The sequence below is a fragment of the Phacochoerus africanus genome, chromosome 11, assembly GCF_016906955.1.
Source record: "Phacochoerus africanus isolate WHEZ1 chromosome 11, ROS_Pafr_v1, whole genome shotgun sequence".
In the NCBI taxonomy this organism is placed as follows: Eukaryota; Metazoa; Chordata; class Mammalia; order Artiodactyla; family Suidae; genus Phacochoerus; species Phacochoerus africanus.
Genome location: NC_062554.1, coordinates 102,896,794 through 102,918,821, shown reverse-complemented (window position 1 = coordinate 102,918,821; position 22,028 = coordinate 102,896,794). Strand labels below are relative to the sequence as shown.

The window sequence follows — 22,028 nt, the reverse complement described above, 5'->3', positions numbered from 1 at the left end:
ACCATATGGCTGCACATGGTTGGAAGGCTAAAGAGAGAATTTCAAAGCTTCCACATATATTTTTCTCTCTTGCCTCACCTCTTCTCTCCATGCTAAACATTTTGAGTCAGGGCTCTCAGGCCTGACAGTGTGGGCTGGTGTGTTCTTCCTAAAAGGAAGTGAGATGCAAGAGGAAGTAGGAAGAAGCTGACAGAGACCATGGGAGTGTGTGGAAAAGGCAAGTCCTAATTCTAAGTAGTGTAAAAGTGGACCGGGCAAGTTCACCTCAACCAAAATAGATTCTGGAGATAATATGGATGCAAAGTAATAAGAGGAGCAAGGAAGTTCTGGAAAGCCAAAAATCCAGGATAAGTTGAAGTTATTAACAGACATGGAAGAGGCTGGCAACAGCTAAAGCTTCTCTGATTTCTCTCTTTGCACCGTAAGAGGCGGGAAGTACTGTTGGAGAAAAAAGCCCCTGACAGTTGTGTTCTCACACACCCTCGGGTTTGAGGCACCACAAGAGTTGAGAGAGGGTGTTTTCCCCCTGGTCTGGGTCTCCCCACTCTCTGATAGCCTCTCCTCTTTCTGGCCCTGAGTCTCCCCTTCTCCTTTTGGGGACCGAAGCCCAGACTGACTCCCCTCTGACTTTGACTCGGCAGACATTCCCCTTTTTCTGCCAGAGTTTACTCATTTCCTAAAAATGTTGTGAGGTGGGCAAAATGAAGATTTGGCTGAGATGTGACAGAAATCTTTGAAACCATTATCTTACCAACAAATTTCTATGACCTTTAAGAATGTCTATAAACTTTAAAACTAGATTTTCTTTAAGTTATTGGAATTAGCTGCTGGCATCTAGACTTTGGGAGCTGGTTCCACAGAGAAAAAGGTGGGTGACTGGGCTGCAGATGGACCTCTGGAACCCTAACAAAGAGTCTCTCTGTAGCTCCCGACAGAGTCACTGGTCCACCGCCCATCTGGCAGCAGTACCCCTGTAGGTGCAGGCAACCAGGTTAGAAAGAGCCAGTGGTGCTTGTTGTGGTCACAGCCACTATGTATAGACAGCCTGAACCTCTAACCCAGGTGACACATTCCCCTCTAGTTCTGTCTCTCACACATAAAATTATCTGATCCTTGAGAGAAAACTGCTACTAAACACCCAATTTTTTGCTGAATTTTGCTAGTCAAGAGGCTGCTTTCTGTAAAAGCTGAATAAACAGCAGCCAAGCAGCTTGATTTAAGCATTATGTAGCTTAAATGAAAAGCTAGTCCTGGCTAGAAGAACCATGTGTAAATTTCCAAACTGAGAAAATGGAAATGAGAATGAAAGAAGCTGAAGAATATAAACTGTGTACTGTGAATAGGAATAGTGAAAATAAGCAAAACGAAAAAGGTTCCAAAAACGAAAGTATAAAAAGGCCTGAAATATATACTGAAAAGCTCATGTATTCCAAAATATCTTCTATGGCCAATTCAGTCTAAGAAGACAAATAAGGGAATTCAATCTAACAAGAAAATAACAAGATAATTTCTAAGGTCTAGCCGCTTAGATATCCATAAAGGGGAGTTCCTATTGTGGCTCAGCGGTTAACAAACTCGACTAGGATCCATGAGGTTGTAGGTTCAATCCCTGGCCTTGCTCAGTGGGTTAAGTATCTGGTGTTGCCATGAGCTGTGGTGTAGGTTGCAGATGGGGCTCAGATCCTGCATTGCTGTGGTTGTGGCATAGGCTGGCAGCTACAGCTCTGATTCGACCCCTAGCCTGGAAACCTCCATATGCGATAGGTGTGGCCCTGAAAAGACAAAAAAAAAAAAAAAAGAAAGAAAGAAAGACACCCTCCCCCCCCCCCCAAAAAAAGAAATCCGTAAAGGTTTTGAAAACAAAGTATTGAATAAATGCATGACAAAATGCATGATGTGTAGAAATTTCAAATTTGTTTGAAGCTATAGACCAAATGAAGTAAGTAAAAAAGATTGTCATAAAATAAATTTGTATCCTGGGAGTTCCCGTCGTGGCGCAGTGGTTAACGAATCCGACTAGGAACCATGAGGTTGCGGGTTCGATCCCTGCCCTTGCTCAGTGGGTTAACGATCCAGCATTGCCATGAGCTGTGGTGTAGGTTGCAGACGAGGCTCGGATCCCGCGTTGCTGTGGCTCTGGCGTAGGCCGGTGGCTACAGCTCCGATTCAACCCCTAGCCTGGGAACCTCCATATGCCGCGGGAGCGGCCCAAGAAATAGCAACAACAACAACAAAAAGACAAAAGACCCCCCAAAAAAAATAAATAAATAAATAAAATAAATTTGTATCTGGAAATTTACATAGAGAATTCCTCCAATTGAGAATCTGGTTGAGAGAAAGTCATCAGGAAAACAAGGAGAAAATTAATAAATCAGTATATCATATAATACAATATGTTAAGCCCACATGTTTGATATAACCCTGTCTCCAAAATCCTCATTGAAGTGATGGAGCCAGTGTAGCAGAGAAAATGCTGTACGATTCTTGGAAGTTGAAATTTGAATGAGCTTCTAGAGGAAGTGGTATTGGAGGAAAGTGTGTGGAGAAGAAAGAAAGTGTGTGGGTGAGAGTGAAGTGAACAAAAGGTGAATAGCCCCTCATACCTCGCCCCGCCGAACTCTCCTGGGCTGAAGCTGGGGCTTGAGATGAGAAACATGGGTGATGTCAGGAGGGATAGACATCCGTAGGAAGATGAAAAGTCAGCCCCCCACACAACACATACACAGCATGGTGAACATAATGCAAAATCTGCGGGAATCACAAAGAGAATTACAGCAAGTGTGGCTTTAATATTTTGTTTGGGTCCTTGATGGAACAAGCAAACAAAAAATAAGCGAGGACCTAGACAGATGTATGGGAGGTAACTGATAAGGATGATTTAATAGATAAAGAAAAAAATTACACCCTTCAAATGAAAAGTACATACCCTTTCACATGTCCATTGAACATTTGCAAAAAATGATAATGAGCTAGGGTCCGAGGCTATCGTAATAGAAACTGGTAAAGCATGACACCAAAAGCAGAAACTACTAGGGTCACATCTTCCAGCACTTGAAATTTTTAAACTTGTATTTAGTAAGGGTAAGGGGGTGATCTTTCTGAAAATAAAATGCGACAAGAAATTGGTAGCAGGGACTGTTTATGACAACATATATGACAGACTGCATATTCCAGATGTGTGAAGAACTTGTACAAATATGGTTTTCATATTTTCCCAATTTTTAAATGGGAAAAGTACATGAAAAGACTCCTCACATCCTAAAAAGCTACAAATAGCCAATGACTAGTTAACATGTTATGTTCTCTAGTAATCAAAGAAAAGTAGATTAAAAGACTATGCATAGAGTAACTATGCATAACTAAAAAGAAAAATGTAGCTAAAATGAAAAACTTTCTCAGAGTTCAGTATTGATGTGTAATCAGAATTGGCAGTTCTGTTACTGTTAATGTTTTTAAGTGTAACTTGGTATAACCTTTTTGGCGAGCAACCTAGCAATAAGGGCTAACTTTTAAGTTTTCCTTTGACCAAGCAATTCTGCTTCTAGGGACTTATCTTAAGAAAATAGTTGGACAAGTACACAAAGACATACAGGGATGCATATTATAGAAGCATTGCTTATAATAGCGAAAAACCTCCTCTAAAGATTTCCATAATTGGAGACTGGCTTTAAGACACAAGTCTTACTATATTTACTGTATTTATAGTTTTACTATACTTACTATATTTTTTCCATATAGAAAGATAGCAATGAAATAGTTGTAGAAAGAAAAAGTGATCAGGACTATTACAATTCTAATTTTTTTTAAGAGAAACGAATGTGTATGTGTGTATATTTGTGTGTGTAAATGTAAGAAAGTCTGGAAGTATTCACACCAAAATGTTAGCAGTGTTCATCTCTGCATAGTAGAATTGTAAATTATTAGTTTTTAAAAACTGCTTCTCTTAGTGTCAGATTTTTTCCAATAATTATGTAAAATTTATATAACCACTGAAATAATATGGTTGTTTCTCTTTTAAGAAACATTATAAAAACAACAAATGAGGAGTTCCTGTCATGGCACAGTGGTTAAATGAATCCAACTAGGAACCATGAGGTTGCAGGTTGATCCCTGGCCTTGCTCAGTGGGTTAAGGATCCTGCATTGCCGTGAGCTGTGGTGTAGGTTGCAGATGCGGATCAGATCCCGAGTTGCTGTGGCTCTGGCTTGGGCCAGCGGCTACAGCTCCGATTAGACCCTTAGCCTGGGAACCAACCTCCATATGCCACAAGAGCAGCCCAAGAAACGGCAAAAAAAAAAAAAAAAAAAAAAAAAAAGACAAAAACAAAAAACCCCAAAAAACAAACAAACAAAACAAATGAGTTGAAATACCACTTTTAAATCCACAATATCAAGTTTTTCTGTCAGCTCTAGTAAACATTTCTTTGATGATTGCGAAAATAAACCCCTCCCTCAAAAAAGATGATATTAGAGGGGCTTAAATTCATTCACATGTCCTTCTGCAGAGGACTAACTTCTGAGCAGTATCAGACCAAGACCAGCTTTTTGTTGATCTTTTTCTCTGAAAATGAGTTCTCCAGAGCTGGGCTTTTCCATGTAGTTCTTGAAAATGATAGAGTCATGCTTAGGTTTCTAAGAAATGTAAATATTGATGCAGTGACTTCTCTTGTGGCCCATTAGTAGTGACACTTCCACTATGGTTTCTTGCTTACCAAACTATTCTGAAACAGATGGCCCCTTGGTCAAAAACGGCTCAGTCTCTAGGTGATTTGGCTGTTTTACATGAATTGGCGTTTAAGGAAATTTGTGGCCTGAGTATTCCCCAACTTCCTTGAATGATACCCATTTATGTGAAAGAGCTTTTCTTCTGGAGATGGGAACAAGGCTCTGGGGAAGTGCAGAAAGAGCAATTCCTCTAAGTGAGGATAACCTCAAAACCTTATCTGTGTTCATTACAGCATTTAAGTAACTGCAGTTTTGGAAAATTCACCTTCTCTCCAGTTGAGAGACTCGCTAATGAGCTCATTTTATTTAACATTCTTTGCAAACCTTTGACAGGCATGACGTAGTGGAAAGGACATCAAAGTAGACATCAGAAGGCTTAGATTCTAGCTTTTTAGTGACTGCGAGGCCCTGCGGGCCAGCAGGTCAGCCTCTCAGCTTTCCTTTTCTATAACACAATGGTAAGGATCTCTGATGTCTCCCAAGTGGTCTTGACTCAAAGGTCAAATGAAATATTCCATTTCATTTGGAAATGTTGGAAAACCGCAATATCCTGCACACCGATACCCCGTGCTTTCTGAGGTGCACCAAGCTCTGAATGGTTTTAGGGGGATGCAGAGATGAACAAGATGTGCCTCTTCCTACAGAGAGGCTTTCACCCTGGTCAGGAAAGCAGATCTTCAGGAATACATGAGATTTAAAAAGGAAGGGGCAGGGGCAAAGGCCTCTACTATGAACTAAGATACAGTGATGGAGAATTGAGTGACATTACGGTGCCATTCACTTACCAGGGTCGTAACAGAGAGCCTACTAGCCTTCTTGAGGGTGGACATCAAAAGGCACAGGGAGGTAAGCTTGTCCTAATGGAAAGAGTTATCCCCATTCTCTCATTAAATCTTATCATTAGATGCAGCAATTTTTTTTATTTTTCCTTTACTTTTGAATAAAGCTAAGCAAATCATCATGAATAAAGCAAAGCCTCCCATTCCCCATGCTTTATGTCTCCAGAATTTCTCCCCAAAATGCTGATGTGGACTATTTTTTTCCTGTTTCTGTGATTGCAACAGAGAAGTTCAGCTTCATTTTGCCTTTATAAACATATCGTGACTTAGGCAAGCAGCAAAGAGGAGCAGTTTTATAAATTAAAGGGCCGTAGACTATGAAATTCTTGACCCTAAAAGTCCAGCTCTGTATGAACATCAGAGTAGTCAGGAGGAAAAAGCCAAACCTGATCTCACTGGCTGTCAGCTCGTCTTGAATAAAACATACAACGAGGAAAACGTGTCCTAAGACTGATCAAGATTTTAAGGCACAAGATGCCTGTGCTTTTCGTGGGCTATTTTGCTTTTGATTAACACGTCAGAAGAGATAGCACTTAGTACCATGAAGTATGGCAGGTGTATCAGAAATGCATTCAGCTCTGGGTTACCACAACAACCAGAAAAGACTGACTGTGACATTAACAAAAGTGAGGAGGTTTATTTGTCATTCGTAACAAGCAGTCCTAGGCTTGACAGTCCAGGGTTGGTAAGCAGCTTAACAAGACCATCAGGGACCCATGCTCTCTCCATCTTTCTACTCCACCATCTCAGCAGAGAGAGTTTCAACTGCGTGTTTGTTCTCCTTATTGTTATAGGACGGCTGCTGCCCCAATAGGAAGAGGCAAAAGGGCATGGCAGCCAAGTCCATCCATCTCTTTTAAAAATTTATATTAAAGCTGAGTGAGTATATCCAGCTAGCATCTTTCACTTACATCCCTTTGGTGAGAACTTATGATGGACATGGACACCCCCAGACCAGTCACTAGAAGATGACTGGGGAGAGAGGAGCTGTGGACAGCAGCTGCAACAGCCTACCCAACAATATCTGCCCACAACTTCTGGAGGAACAGATATCCATGCTAAATAAGAATTTTATTGTCGCTGTTTAACTGTCTTTTTTTTAGCCTCTTAACTTGTCATTTTTTAAACTTTTTTCTCTTTTTTTAAAAAAATGTAGTTGATTTTCTATGTTCTATCAACTACAATATCTATCAATATCAATCAATTCTATGTTCTATCAATGTGTATGTGTATATATATATATCCTTCATCATGTTCCATCACAAGAGATTAGCATAGTTCCCTGTGCTCTACAGTAGGATCTATCTCATTGCTTATCCATTCCAAATGCTATAGTTTGCATCTACTAACCCCAAACTCCCAGTCCACCCCACTCTGTCCCTCTCCCCCTTGGCAACCACAAGTCTGTTCTCCAAGTCTGTGAGTTTGTTTCTTTTCTGTAGATAGGTTCATTTGTGTCGTATGTTAGATTCCATATATAAGTTATATCATATGGCATTTGTCCTTCTCTTTCTGACTTACTTCACTTAGTAAAATTGAGAGTCTCTAGTTCCATCCATGGTGCTACAAATGGCATTATTTTGTTCTAGTCTCTTCAGCAAATGGTGGTGGGAAAACTGGACAGCAGCATGTCAATCAATGAAATTAGAACACACCCTCACACCATCCACAAAAATAAACTCAAAATGGCTTAAAGACAAACATAAGACAAGACAACAGAAAATTCCTAGAAGAGTACATACACAAAACATTTTCTGACATTAACCACGCAAATGTTTTCTGAGGTCATTCTCCCAAAGCAGTAGAAATAAAAACAAAAATTAATCAATGGGACCTAATCAAACTTACAAGCTTTTGCAGAGCAAATGAAACCATTAAAGAAAAAAAAAAAAAAAGACAATCTATGGAATGGGAGAAAATAGTTTTAAACAATGCCACCAACAAGGGCTTAATCTCCAAAATATACAGACAACGCATGCAACTCAACAGCAAAAAAAAAACAAACAACCCAACTGAAAAAATGGGCAGAAGACCTGAATAGATATTTCTCCAAAAAAGACATACAGAGGACCAATAGGCACATGAAAAAATGCTCAGCATCCCTGATTGTTAGAGAAATGCAAATCAAAACTGCAGTGAGGTACCACTTCACACCAGTCAGAATGGCCATCATTAATAAGTCCACAAATAACAAATGCTGGAGAGGGTGTGGAGAAAAGGGAACCCTCCTCCACTGTTGGTAGGAATATAAATTGGTATACCCACTATGGAAAACAGTATGGAGGTACCTCAGAAAACTTAATATAGAACTACCATATGATCCAGCAATCCCCTTCTTGGGCATATATCCAGAGAAAACTTTCATTGAAAAAGACACATGAAGCCCTATGTTCATAGCAGCATTACTCACAATAGCCAAGACATGGAAATAACCTAAATGTCCATTGACAGATGAATGGATTAAGATGTGGTATATATACACAATGGAATACTACTCAGCCTTAACTTGTCCTTTTATATACTTTTTGTCTTATTTGTTGACATCATTGTACCTTTAAAAGCTATCATTGTAAGGATGCCTCACACACTTCCTGGGTGTGAATACTTCTCTCCAAACAAGCTTATGGTTAATTTGTAACCATGAAAAAGTTAAGTGCAGGTACTATTTGCAAAATGCAGCACTTCTTTCTGTTTCTCTGTAGCATTGCCAGGATACTAAACCATCTCAGAAGGGAGGAACTTAAAAGGAGTTGATTGTGAAAATAATCTTAAATTGTTTCAGAAACACTGGATGGAGAAAGATTATGCATAACATGAGTGAGAAAGTTTTAGTACCTCTGTGGCTTGCAGACCTTTCAGCCCATGTTGCTGCCACATACTGTGTGATTTTTTTTTCCCCAGATGCCGGGGGGTATATATACCCTGCCTTTAAAATAAACAGTTAAAAATGAAGCCCAGTCAACTGTTTCTGATTACCTTTTTCATAAAGAGTAGTAGAAAGAGCATTAAACCCTGGAAACTAAAAGCAGCATTCATTTCTCACAGGGAGAAACATTTGTGATTTTTATTATTATTATTATTATTATTTGCCTGTTTAAAAGACTCTAGAATTTACGTAGATGAGTTTGTGCCAATGCAGCTTACTCGTATTCTTGTTCTATGTTGGTTCCTTTTGTAACACTGCTAAAAAAAATTGCATCCTACAGCTTCATATTTTCTAGACTTCATCCTTTATGCCCTAATAATACACAGTAGCAATCATGGTTTTGTACGTCTAACATCAGAGCATCATTGTATAGTAACTGAAAGTTAATGATTTTTAAATTAACTACAAATGAAAATTATTCACAATGGCAGTGTTTTTTTCTCCCTCGTAGAGTAATAGAAGGACAAAGAGATAGCATTTGGCTAAGAGGTTTTGGAGTTAGGCAAAGCTGATTTCTCATCGAGTTTCTACCATTTACTGCCCCCATCTCCTCATTTGTTCACTAGAGGTCATTGTTCCTTCTTCACAGAATAATTGTAAAGATGGAACTCAGGAATATAGTGTGGGTATTGTGCTTAGCACAGTCTTAGAATATAGGCCTAACTCAACAACTGGTGGGCATCTTTATCAATAACAACAAACACGGAGTAGCTGGATTTGTAAGTCCAGCAGTACTGAATATAACTTTCCCCTTCCTTGTATGAACCATATGCTAAGACAGATATTGGGCACTTATATTTTGCTCTTTTATTTGTTGTCCAAATGCAAAAACTTAATTTAAAATTTAAACAGTAACTAGTCATTGTCAAGAAAAAGCTTCTTACATTTTATAACCTGGAACCCAAGCCCATGGCGATCTTCTATATGCACAATATTCCATCTTTAAATAATATCTTAATCCTTGCAAGAAGCAAGTCAGAGTAGTTATTTCTTATTTTGCTGATTCAGCAAATGGGAATTAAGAAAAAATATTAAATGCCTCAAAGATTTCCTGCAATATTGCATCAACTCCTTTGTCTGAGCCACCTTGTCATTGAAGGGTGGAACTTGACTAGTTCAGAATTGTAGTACTAAGTGCTGTGGCAGACAAACCCCCGTGTGGTTGGCCCTGGAAATATTTACACTGACGCATCTTAACTACAGTGAAATGTGTCCATATTTTAATCTCCTCTGATAGGTTATAAATTCATTGAGCAGTTTTCTATAAAAAAGTAATTGTGCCTGCCTTCAGTTTACAATCACATAGTGCTCAGTTGAGACCCAGTAAAACATGGGAATTTCACTGACTTTAGGTACCACTATTAAAACTATATCATGTACAGCAGAAGTCACACAACATTGTAAATCAGCTATATTTAAAAAAAAATTTTTTAACTATGTTATGATGATTTCAGTATTTAGTGGCTAAGCATTAAAGACTATTTGGAAAGTAGGAAAAATGAAGTTTTAAATTGTCCAGTTTCTACCACCAAACACAGCCTTTGCAGACGTTCTGCCAAATTTCCTTCATGCATCATTTTGTGGATTTTTAAACCTTCTTTTGTCATATACATGTAAATTTGATTATATTACCTTCATAAATATTTGAAATATGGACAGTCTGTCAAGTGGCTACACCATTTTCCCTGTAGTTTGACATCTCAAATGGTTCCCAATTACTACCCTAAGTAAACCTGCAATATTCATATTTTATAAAGTTGGTTTTGAATTTAGGACTGTTTTATTAGGATAGATTCCAAGAAGTCATATTAATGAGTCAAAGTGTTTATACTCATGAACAATATATGAGTGAGTACCCATTTTGACAAGTCAAGGTGTTAACTTTAAAAATACATTGCTTCTTTGATAGACAAATTGTTTCAAATTGCCTCTTTTTTTAAAATATTAACAGAAACTCATTCTAGAACTTGGCAAGGCTTAAAGAAGTAAAATGAAACTATTTTGGTGTGAGATAGGAAAAGAAGGGTTTGATTTTTTTTCCCTACTGTGTTGCTGTTTTTAGCTTTCTGATTTCGACCTCTGTCTTCCAGTTTTACAGGAGATTCTAAACTTGCCTCCAGTATGCGCTATGTGGAAACACAGTCAATGCAGATAGGAGCATCCTACATGATTCAGTTCAGTTTGGTGATGGGCTGTGGCCAGAAATATACTCCACACATGGACAACCAGGTGAAACTGGAGTACTCCACCAACCACGGCCTGACCTGGCACCTCGTCCAAGAAGTAAGTCTCTCCGCTCTGAAGCTTGTGATAAATAGCCTTCCCCTTGTTATATAGGAAGCAAAGAATTACAATGCTAAAAGTTTAGGTTTGGTTAAAAGTGAACAATGTTATTTGCAACTTAGAATTGACACAGTGTCACCAATGGCCTACCATGAGGCCACATTCTGCCCTATCAGATACTAAAGGGCAATTGAAAATAAGAAAGAAATGAGAATAACTTCAGGACCAGATATACTAGGATGGTGTTTCAACATTCTTGTCTCTACCCCCACTTATCTATAAATGTCTCCTTCTTTCCCTATGGCATGTCTTCAACTATCCTTTGTTAAGTCTCTTCAACTGTAGGGAAATCATATTAAGAATATGGTAGCTCTTGCCTTAAAAAACAAAAAAGAAATAACCTAATTCCAGTTTCTTGGAATAAAATGTACTTCTTTATATATACATACTGGTGATCTGATATTGCAATAAATGCATAAACACCATAGTGAAAAGGATAATTTCACCAAATGCCAGTATGATGCTAACAGGTCCTAATCTATTTTCTGTGTTTGCGTGTGAGAATTGGAAAACATTTAATTCCATTGTGGCATCTCATTTCAGTTGTTTCCCAAATATTTTAGCTTCTCAGAAGGAAAAATTATGGATTGCACCCATATTGCAAATGGTTAAGATTATAACATTAGACTTCTAAGGTCTTTTACACTTGTGTGAGTCAGCATTTCGCCCCTGGAGGAACTAGAACCTCAGTTTCATTTTTGTCTGATTCTCTTTTAGGAATGCCTTCCAAGTATGCCGAGTTGTCAGGAATTCACATCAGCAAGTATTTACCATGCCAGTGAGTTCACACAGTGGAGAAGAGTCATAGTACTTCTTCCCCAGAAAACTTGGTAAGAGATGACATCTGTAGATATGGCTGTCACTTTAACTTTTACTATCTCTTTTAGCATGACAAAGATGAAGAAGAGTTAAGCATGAGATGGCAGGCAGGATACATTCTTTTTTTTTTCCACCTTCAAAAGATCTTTCTTTTTTTCATTTAATTTGTTTAACAGTATTGGAGTATAGTTGACTTATGATATTGTGTTAGTTTCAGATATACAGGAAAGTTAATCAGTTTTATATATATGTATATATGTATGTATATATATGTTTATATACATATACATGTATATATGTATATGTATATATGTATGTATATATGTGTTTATATACATATACATGTATATATGTGTGTATATATTTATGATATGTGTGTGTATACACACACATACATATATTCATTCTTTTTCAGATTATTTTCCTGTATAGGTTATTATAGAATATTGAATCAGTTCCTGATCTTTCTTTTATACTGAGTATATTAGAAAAATAGAACTAATGAAAACTTGATTTCCAAACTGCCCTAGCTTTTTCTCACTTCTCCTTTGGCCTCAACTTTTGTTTTTATGAGAAAATTCAATGAGCCAGTTCCTTTGGGTTTGACCTATAAAAGAGAATGATACAGAAATCTAAAAAGTCTATGTCAAGACAGTTTGGATTGCAGGGCTGTCTTCTTGCTGCAAATCCCTACTTTTTCTTTTAAAAGCTTAATAGACACTCTTTTTCTCTATTCACAATCTTTCAGTAACAATGAAAATCATCCCCCAGAAAGCAGTAGCCTCAGTAACTAGGGAGAAAGTCAAACATTTGATAGTATGAAAGAGAAAAGCACATTTTTTTTCCCCAAAATATGACATCGTTGCATGTTAGACTGATCTCTCTGAGGCCTGTGTGAGGAACAGATTGTAGGATAAAGAATGAAGACAGGGGGACCAGATGGAACATGATGGAGGATAATGTGAGAAAAAGAATGTATCCACACACACTCACACATATGTGTGTGTGTGTGTGTATATATATATATATATGTCTAACTGGGTCACTTTGCTGTACAGCAGAAATGGACAGAACATTGTAAAGCAACTATAATAAGAAAAAAAATCTTTAAAAAAGACAGGGAGACCAGTTAGGGGCAGGGGCCCCAGGCATTAGATGTTTAGGTGGCTTGGCGTATGATTGTAACGGACATGGCAAGAGCCATCTTTTCCGAAATATGATCAAATAGGACTCATTGATGGACCAGATGGGGGCTGTGGTAGAAAGGGCAGAATCGAAAACAATTTCTGAATTCTGGGCCTGGGAAAATTGTTGGCTGGTCGTACCACTGAACAAAATGGGAGAGACTAGAGGGGTGGATCTAGGACAGAGAATTCAGGATCATAATGCTGCGTATGTTTTGTGATGTGAAGTTTGTAATGCTTAATCTGTTTAAGCAGAAATATCAAGAAGCCAATTGGACTTAGGAATCTGCGGCTCAGAAAAGAGGTTTGGGTGGAAAAGTTAAATACTATGAGTACTATTTAGACGCTGGGACAGGATGAGCTCACCCAAGGAAGAACCTGTGACTAGAAAGTAGAAGACCTGAGTTCTCAATATTTCTTTGTCAATGATTAACTACACTCTTTAACCATTCACAACCTCTTCAAACTGATTCCTTACATATGTGATGAAGAGTTTTAACTAAATGATCTTAAAAGTCCATCATAGTTCTGAAAAATTCAAAGATTTTGTGATTTGTGTAGCAGAGAAAGTATAAAAGAGACAAAAATTATATTTTACTGTGGTGTCTGCTTCCCAAGACCCCTTTTGTAAAGAAAATCACTAAATCAACCCTTCTCGGACTATTTTATATAAGAGTTAGGCTCTACACGAAAACAAGTGGTTAGGTAACAACCTAGAATTATTATTATACCTCCTTTAGTTGAAAATTGAATTACTGCATTATAGAAGAATGCCTCCTTGATTATTTTTAAGGATTCATCATTATGTCAGTTGGAACAAAATGCTTGAAATTTGATTTCCACAGATTTTCTATATCCAACTGTGAGCCATTTCCTGGATACTCTATTAACGCTTTGAATAACAAGTTATTACTTTCTCTGAAATCATACTTTTTTATATCTACTCCTGGGAATATAATCAAGACTTTTATTTAATTTCAATGATGTTCCAAGCATATCTATTAAAATTATTTAAAAAAGTGACACATCAGACAATTGAAATACTGGTCATACTTGTTGCAAAGCTACTGAGGGTTTTTTCCCTCCATTATTTCACCATTAAGTATATTACCTTCATTATTTAAAAATACTAATTTTTATTTATTGACATGTGGGGTACAATTTCAAAATTATGATGGTAAGATAGCACTGATCCTGTACTTTAGAGCTGTCCTTTCATTCCCAGAAATGTTTTAAGTTATTATTCTTAATGTAGTTTAGGCAATATCCGAAAAGTATTGTCCTTTATCAAAACAACCTTTGCAGGTTATTTTACACTCAAATTTTATATTGCATTATTATTTCTTGGCTTAAGAAATAGTATCACCGAAGTTCCTATCATGGCTCAGCATAAACAAATCTGACTAGTATCCATGAGGACACAGGTTCGATCCCTGGCCTCACTCAGTGGGGTAAGGATCCAGCGTTGCCGAAAGCTGTGGTGTAGGTCACAGACGTGGCTCGGATCCCGCATTGCTGTGGCTGTGGCATAGGCCAGTGGCTACAGCTCCAATTCGACTCCTAGCCCGGGAACCTCTATATGCCACAGGTGTGGTCCTAAAAATACATAGTATCACCAAGTTGAAAGTTTTAATATAATAAGAAAAGGTCAGATTTTCATCAATGTTCATTAGCCACTTGAGAGGAAATACATTGGCTCTTAAACCCTTTAGTTTTAACACAGTGCCTGTCACGCTATTAGGATGCTCATTAAATGTTAAGAAATTAAATAGAATCTCGATTCCTTGTGTCTGGATGAACTAAAGAGATGTTTCACTGCAAGCTATCTCTTTTTACAAACTGAAAAAAATCTACTAGTTATTCCTCTGACCACTTGCCTTTAAGTACACGTAGGTAAATAATTGAATTCTGCTTTTCCAAATTTCCTTCAAAGTCTTGGGTAAAGAAAGTAAAAATATTTCTTATAATTGAACAAGCCAATAGGATATTTATTTTAATATTTCTACTCACTAATACATAAACTAAACATCATTGCTGTAGCATTTCAAAAAAAATTAGTGTTCCATTGGTTATTATCATTGTTTGGGGGTTTATAATGCTTAAAAACACTACTATAAGGATAAAGTGCATTTATTGTCTTTGGAATTCTTGATTACTGTATTATATGCATTTCAGATTTTCGCCAATGGCATGTTTACCCCAAGCATTGTGGGAAAAAGGAAAGTATAGTTTGAAGTGGTGTTCTATTTGGCAAATCTTTCTTATGCTGTTTCGATTTAAGCATGTGCAACTATAAATGGACTGCAGACAAGCAAATGTGGTCTGCATTGTCAAAGATCTGTTAACTTTGGAAAGTATGTTAGATAAAACAACTTAGAGTAGAAATATTGAATGTGTATACACCTGCTCAAAGAAATTATATTGTATATGAACTGAACATTTGTTACCCAGTGAAAATTAATTTTGTTTTTATGAGAGACATTTACATAAGAACAGGGCCTAATGAGACCCAAGCAGCTGTCAGTTGCTGACTTCATAAACAAATCAACACCTAATGACTGAATGAGTTTCACAATAATAGGGTAAATGTAATTACAGTAACTCTGAAGGTGGAAAATACAATTTAGCCTTCATTTACCTTGATTCCTCAGGTTACCTAACTATCGCGAGATGACTCAAATGCTGTTTTATTTCAGTCTAGAAGTTTATAAGGGGGAAAAAAATCAAATCACGAAAAGACTGCCAAGTTTCATTGCCTTCAAAAGTTTGGATTTTAAATACAGGTCAACTTCATTTCATGATCCATACTGCTGGGGTGCCACTTCCAGACTCAATCTGAAGTGCACAGGGTTTTCCTCCTAAGAATGCCTTTGAGAGAGAGAAACAGAGACAGGGAGAAAGAGGAAGAGAGTGAGAGAGAAAGAGAAAATTGGCAAATTAAGTATTTGTATTGAGGGCGATATTTCGCAGTGATGCAGCTGCAAATCAGTGAGATCACACCTTGTGTTCTCACATGTGACCAGCTGGAGATTGCACACACGCCTAATTTTTTTCCTCTCTAAAAACGAAGCCAATATTCAGCCTCTTTTGCTTTCTCTTCTGTTAATTAATATCAGCACATGAAACCATGGATTGTCGTCTCAAATGGAATAACTCACTTTAAGCTTTTTATCTTAAGTATCTTTTCAAGGGTTCATAGAAGCACATGAGGATTAATTAGAAAAAGAATTTGGAATGTGTTTACATGTAACTATTTAGGAGAATAAATAAACTGGGAAATCTAAGTCAGGTTTCTGAAACCCTCCAACCTCATTTTAGTGTTTGAAATATCAAAACTTCAAAATAATGCATGCCATGGGTTTCATGTAGGCATGTGACTATAAAGAAAATAAAATCCCCTCAATCCACAAAGCATCAGTGCAATCATTCAATTTTTGAGCTGGAAGGGATCTTAGAAATCAGTGTGCCCAATCCCTTTATTTGAGAGGTGAGGAACTGAAGCCCCCGAGGGCTTCAATTTCTCACTAAAGGTCACATAGCTGATCCATTATAGAGCCAGGGTCCAAGGGTTTCGGGTCCCTTGACTCCTAGCACATTTTTCACCCCATTACCTACAGAAATCAGAAACAGGCTGCCTTTTCCTGTCCTGTCCATTCACTCCTTGGCTTATTTTTTTTTAGCAGACTTTTTTTGTGTGCTTGCTTTTTTCTGTTCCCAGGCAAACTGCTGAGACACAAAGCTACCCTTGTCCCCCAAGGAGCTCACAGTCTAGACATCTGTGGCCCTAGACTTGACTCAGATTATCATCAGTCTTGAAAGAACATAGTCCTTCCTCCTTTTCATGACACTGGTGCATGAGTCTTTGTTTTCGGTAGGACTCTACACTCTAAGATAAAGTACCTGATTTTACAGTATGTGTTTCTAAAATCCATTTCTTTTTTTATTTATTTTCATTAGGGTACTGTTGATTTATAGTGTTGAGTCAATTTCTGCTGTACAGCATAGTGACCCAGTCATACCTGTACTTACATTCTTTTTGTCATTATCGTCCATCATGGTCTATCCTAAGGGACTGGACATAGTTGCCTGTGCTGTACAGTAGGACCTCATTGCTTATCTATTCTGAAGGTGATAGTTTGCATCTACTAACCCCAAACTCCCCATCCATACCACTTCTTCCTCCTTCCCCTGTAGCAACCACAAATCTGTTCTCTATATCCATGAGTCTGTTTCTGTTTTGTAGGTAGGTTTCTTAGTGCCATATTTCTTAAGGGGACTGTGACAATCATGATGGCTGTTAGATTACAAATATAAACTGTTGGGAGTTCCTGTCCTGGTACAGTGGTTAACGAATCTGACTAGGAGCCATGAGGTTGCAGGTTCGATCCCTGGCCTTGCTCAGTGGATTAAGGATCCAGCATTGCCATGAGCTGTGGTGTAGGTCACAGATGTGGCTCGGATCCTGCATTGCTGTGGCTCTGGCGTAGGCCAGGGCTACAGCTCTGATTAGACCCTTAGCCTGGGACCCTCCATATGCCGCAGGAGCGGCCCTAGAAAAGGCAAAAAGACAAAAAAAAATGTATATATATATATATAAACTGTTACCATGGAAGAGGTACATCTGTGTCATTGTATGTACCACAAACAGCACTGATAGGCTGCAAACCTGTGTCTACTGGATTCACCTCAGCAAATCCTGGAATTACCCTACTAGGAATAAAAAGGCAACCTATTAGCCACAGATCATTAGTAAAATAAACAGTAACGGCTTAGTCTGGATTTTAACTGTCTGTTATGTACTTAGGGAGTATTTAATATGTGGGTAATTGATGTAGTAGACTTTCACGGATCATTCAGAGCCGTTAAGATCAAGTGTATCTGTAGATAGTGTAATTGGGGAGGATTTAATCATGGGACTGAGCATACACATTCATTCTGTAAATTCTTTTTGGCTTTATTTTGTTTTGCTTTGTACTTGAACCAAAAAGAATTGATTGTGGAGCCCTGAAAGTTCCCAAAGATGAAAAATATGTGATTTTAAAAGAATGGAAACCTTCTTGGCATTGCTTTCAAAATATTCTCTTTTTAGACTTTATATTTGATTGAGAAGAACCAAGGTCCCAGGTGTTTCTCTATGTGTAATGGATTGCTTAAGTTTTTAATCTCCACTTAACATCAGCTTGTCTGTGAAACCCAAGCAAGTTAACGTTTCAGAAATAATAAGCAGAATTTAGCACCATTATGTTCTTACTTGTAATACAGTACATTGCAGCATGTCCCCTCAACCCTAAAACAGTACCTCCAAGTGAAACTATTTGTTTTAAATTGAGAGCTAACAGGAAGTCTTCCAATAACCTCTGATTCATTTATTGTAAGAAAGTGCATTACTCTAAGTTAAACACCTCACATTTTCATCTGTGAGAGACAGTTTAGTATAAATTTTTATTTTTCAAAAATATTCTTTCTTTTCCCAGCATCAAATGCCTATGTAACAACAAAAATCTGATATTGTGCTTTAAAATGTCACAAATTAAGAATGAGATATACAGAAAACACGGAGATTTCCTTTTCACTTTCCTTCATGATGGAATTGTTGAATCAGACAGTAATTGAGTAGAAACGCAACTGCTAAAGAATGATTGGCAGCTAAATCCAAGTTCCAGAGAGTTAGTTCCCCGAAAGATTTTGAACTCTCACGTTCTGTGTCTGTAGGACCCCACATCAGTTAAAATATTATTTTTATTACTGTGCCTTGTTTCTAGGTCCAGTGCCACCCGCTTCCGTTGGAGTCAGAGCTACTACACGGCCCAGGATGAGTGGGCATTAGACAGTATCTATATTGGGCAGCAGTGCCCAAACATGTGCAGAGGGCATGGCTCGTGCGATCGTGGCGTGTGCAGGTACCTGCATCAGAAAGTGGGGTTGGCTCTCCGCGCCTCAGCATGTGTGTTTCTAGGGACCCCCCAGCAGCCATCCTCAGAGTTCTAGGGATTGATTAATAAATACAGAAACGGCCAAAGGAAAACCATCCTCCTTTCTGTAACCTTATTTTAGACGTAAAAGATATCATTGCCTTGCAATAGGCATCCAGCCATATTTTCAAAACTTCAAAATATAGCTTCAACACAAGGCCTCCTGGGCTTAAGTTTCAGACTTTATTAATTAACCCCAAAGTCCTCTTTGGTGGTTAATGGAGCCTTGCTATTGTTTCCCCCTCCTTCCCCTGACAGCCTTCAAGCACTAGTCAAACAGCTGCTACACGCTTTCGCACACCCCTTCGCCAGAAGCTAAAGGTTGTGTACACAGGGAGGTGGTGATTATCGCTAATGAGGATGAGATAGGAACACACTCGAATGCTTAAAGTCTCTAAAAGAGACATAATTTAATCAGAACGAGGAAATGTAAAACGCGGCCACCGTCACGTGTTGTTTGAGCTGACAGGTATTTATATGTGACCTTTAAAGACTGTAGGAAGATCTCATGGTCCTTCCCCTCCTCCCCCACCGCACGTGTGCACACATGCCCACGTCCCACTTCATTACTCCTTGAACCCTCCTTGCTACCGTGATAGCACTATTTCTTTTAAGAAAGGATTCTGTCCTTTTTTAAACCTTTGTGAAAAAATGAAGGTTGTTACCACCATATACACAGATTAACACAACAGAGAAAAATCTAGTGTAGATGCTAATCCCTGAGCAAAAGTGAGACCTGGGCAGCGTGGCAGGGCACGTGGCTATGGCATTCACACACGAGTCCATCACTTGTTCACCCGGCCCTCCTGTCTCATAGGTGTGACCGGGGATTCCAAGGCACTGAATGCCACCCGGAAGCTGCCCTTCCTTCCACCATCATGTCGGACTTCGAGAACCCGAATGCTTGGGAGTCTGACTGGCAAGAAGTTATTGGAGGAGAAATTGTAAAACCGGAAGAAGGGTGTGGGGTCATCTCTTCTGGATCATCTCTGTATTTCAGCAAGGTATGACTACGAACAGGGAGTCGGAGTTCCCATTGTGGCTCAGCTGGTTAAGACCTGACATTGTCTCTGTGAGGATGCAGGTTTGATCCCTGGCCTCACTCAGTGGGTTAAGGATCCCGCATTGCCACAAGCTGCAGTGTAGGTCACAGATGCGACTTGGATCTGGTGTTGCTGTGGGGCTGTGGCATAGGCCGGCAGCTGAAGCTCCAATTTGACCCCTAGCCCAGGAACTTCCATATGCCAAGGGTACACCCATAAAAAGAAAAAGGAAAAAAAGAACTGGGAGTAAGTGGTCAGGGCAGTGGCTTTTTCAACATGTGATGCATGTATGGGGCGAATGAACTCAGAAGGTACAAACATGACACAGTTTTATTTTTCCCCACATCCCTTGCTTTTGACTGGGCTTTGTCAAATTCCTATGCCTTAACTCCATTTGGGAAATACTTATAATTTTATGCTTGGCTTTGGCTACTACAAATCCAAGTTGGGCCGATTTATAATTCATGCCCCTCTTGTAGCTAATTTATAGCCCATTGCTCTCCTTTCCTCCAGTGCCAGCCAGGCCTTTGTCTTGGGGGGGCCTTAGAGTGGGATAGGGTCTTAGCCTCTTCTCATCCCAGCCCAGGGAGGGTGCATCAGCTTATGGGCCTATGGGTGAGGGAGTGAGTGGTTCTGGGAGCTGGTGGAGCTTAGAATTTACCAAACAGCAACTCTGGAGCCAGACTGTCTGTTTCAGTCCGATTCTGCCACTTCCTAGCTGTGTCACTTTGAGCAGATTCCCTAACCTCTGTATGACGTGGCTTCCTCATTTGTAAAGGGTAAATACCTCATTAGAGTTATTATGCATATTGAATGAGTTGGAACTCATAGACGGCACTTCTATGAGTATTTACTAAATTTGTCAATCCATTAATCCCAAAAATGTGGTTGGAGGAAGGAGGAATAATGCTGAGGGGTGAGGTGCAGTGGGGTGCACAGTCATTCCTACGAACTAACCAGCTGTCCATTGACAGAAGACGTCTAGGGCCCCATTTCAGCTCAGTTTGGTGGCTGCTGGTGGCCATGACTCATGTGGGACTGCCATGGTCAACTTGGGCTACCATAACAAAATACCATAAATTGGGTGTTTTTCTCACAGTTCTGAAAGCTGGGAAGTCCAAGATCCAGGCACTGGTAAATTCATGTCTGGTGAGAGCCTGCTTCCTCGTTTGATGATGGCTGTCATCTCATTGCATGTGCACTTGGTTGAGAGAGCAGAGAGGAAAAAAAGCAGACCCTGTTTCTCTCCTAAGCCTATCATGAGGGTTCCACTCTCATAACTCAATTACCTGCCTGAGGCCCCACCTCCTAACACCACCCCCTTAGGAATTAGGCTTTCAACATCTGAATTTGGGGACACCCCAACATGAAGTCCATAACAAAGACTCTGAGGAAACGTTTCTTGCAGGATTCAGCTTCCCCAGTGGCAGCAGACAGATCAGTCCACACCAACTGGGGATCGAGGTGCCGGCCAGGATCCCTATGTCTGATTATCTTGGAACCCTCCTAATCCACGTTGCTTGGTGAGGAATGGGGCTGAGAGAACCACCTCTGTCTCCTTCCTCACCAGTTTCTTCCTCCCTCCTCTGGTCCGTCTCTTCATAACATCTTCAGAAGGGCTGCAGAGGGGAGCATGTCCAGTTCTCCAACCTGAGCAGTGTCTAACCCTAATTACTGGCAGCTCTCTTTAGAATGTGGGGTGACCAGCACCACTTCTTTCCAGCAGGGACCATAGCCACCAATTCTCAGACAACTGGAAATGTCCCATTCCATATCATATTACAGGTACCCAAGGGTGGGTGATATTCCATAGGGTTGATACATTGCAGAACCTGTTTGGGCAGAAATCCAAGGCAAGTTAATTTATGCAGATGCAAAAATAGGTGTAGCTTTTGTTTGGATGCAGGTGCGGAACAAAGAATCAGCAAGTAAACAAGATAGAGAAGGACAGAAAATCAGGGGTGGATTCCATTTAATGATATTTCTTGTCCACTGACACTGAAGGTCTCCTGGTCATTCTTTTTAGAGATAATGGTCAGTAAGTAATCAATATACATTGCATAGATCTGAGTACTCTGTATAGTTGTGCAAATGGAAAGCTTGTGTCTCCTATAACTACCGATGTTAAAACAAGGTTTTGAATCCTTAACTGGTATGTACCCAAATACCCCAGTAAAC

At 39.2% G+C, this 22,028-nt stretch overlaps 1 protein-coding gene across 3 annotated transcripts in view; it reads left to right on the top strand.

Moving 5' to 3' along the window:
* Positions 1 to 22,028, top strand: part of RELN (reelin) — a 500,685-nt gene that overhangs the window by 357,498 nt on the left and 121,159 nt on the right. For all 3 annotated transcript variants that reach the window (XM_047752963.1, XM_047752962.1, XM_047752964.1), the window contains exons 21-24: positions 10,580 to 10,772; positions 11,550 to 11,662; positions 18,598 to 18,735; positions 19,625 to 19,811. In XM_047752963.1, the coding sequence (XP_047608919.1) occupies positions 10,580 to 10,772; positions 11,550 to 11,662; positions 18,598 to 18,735; positions 19,625 to 19,811 (631 nt within the window). The remainder of the gene's footprint in view (positions 1 to 10,579; positions 10,773 to 11,549; positions 11,663 to 18,597; positions 18,736 to 19,624; positions 19,812 to 22,028) is intronic.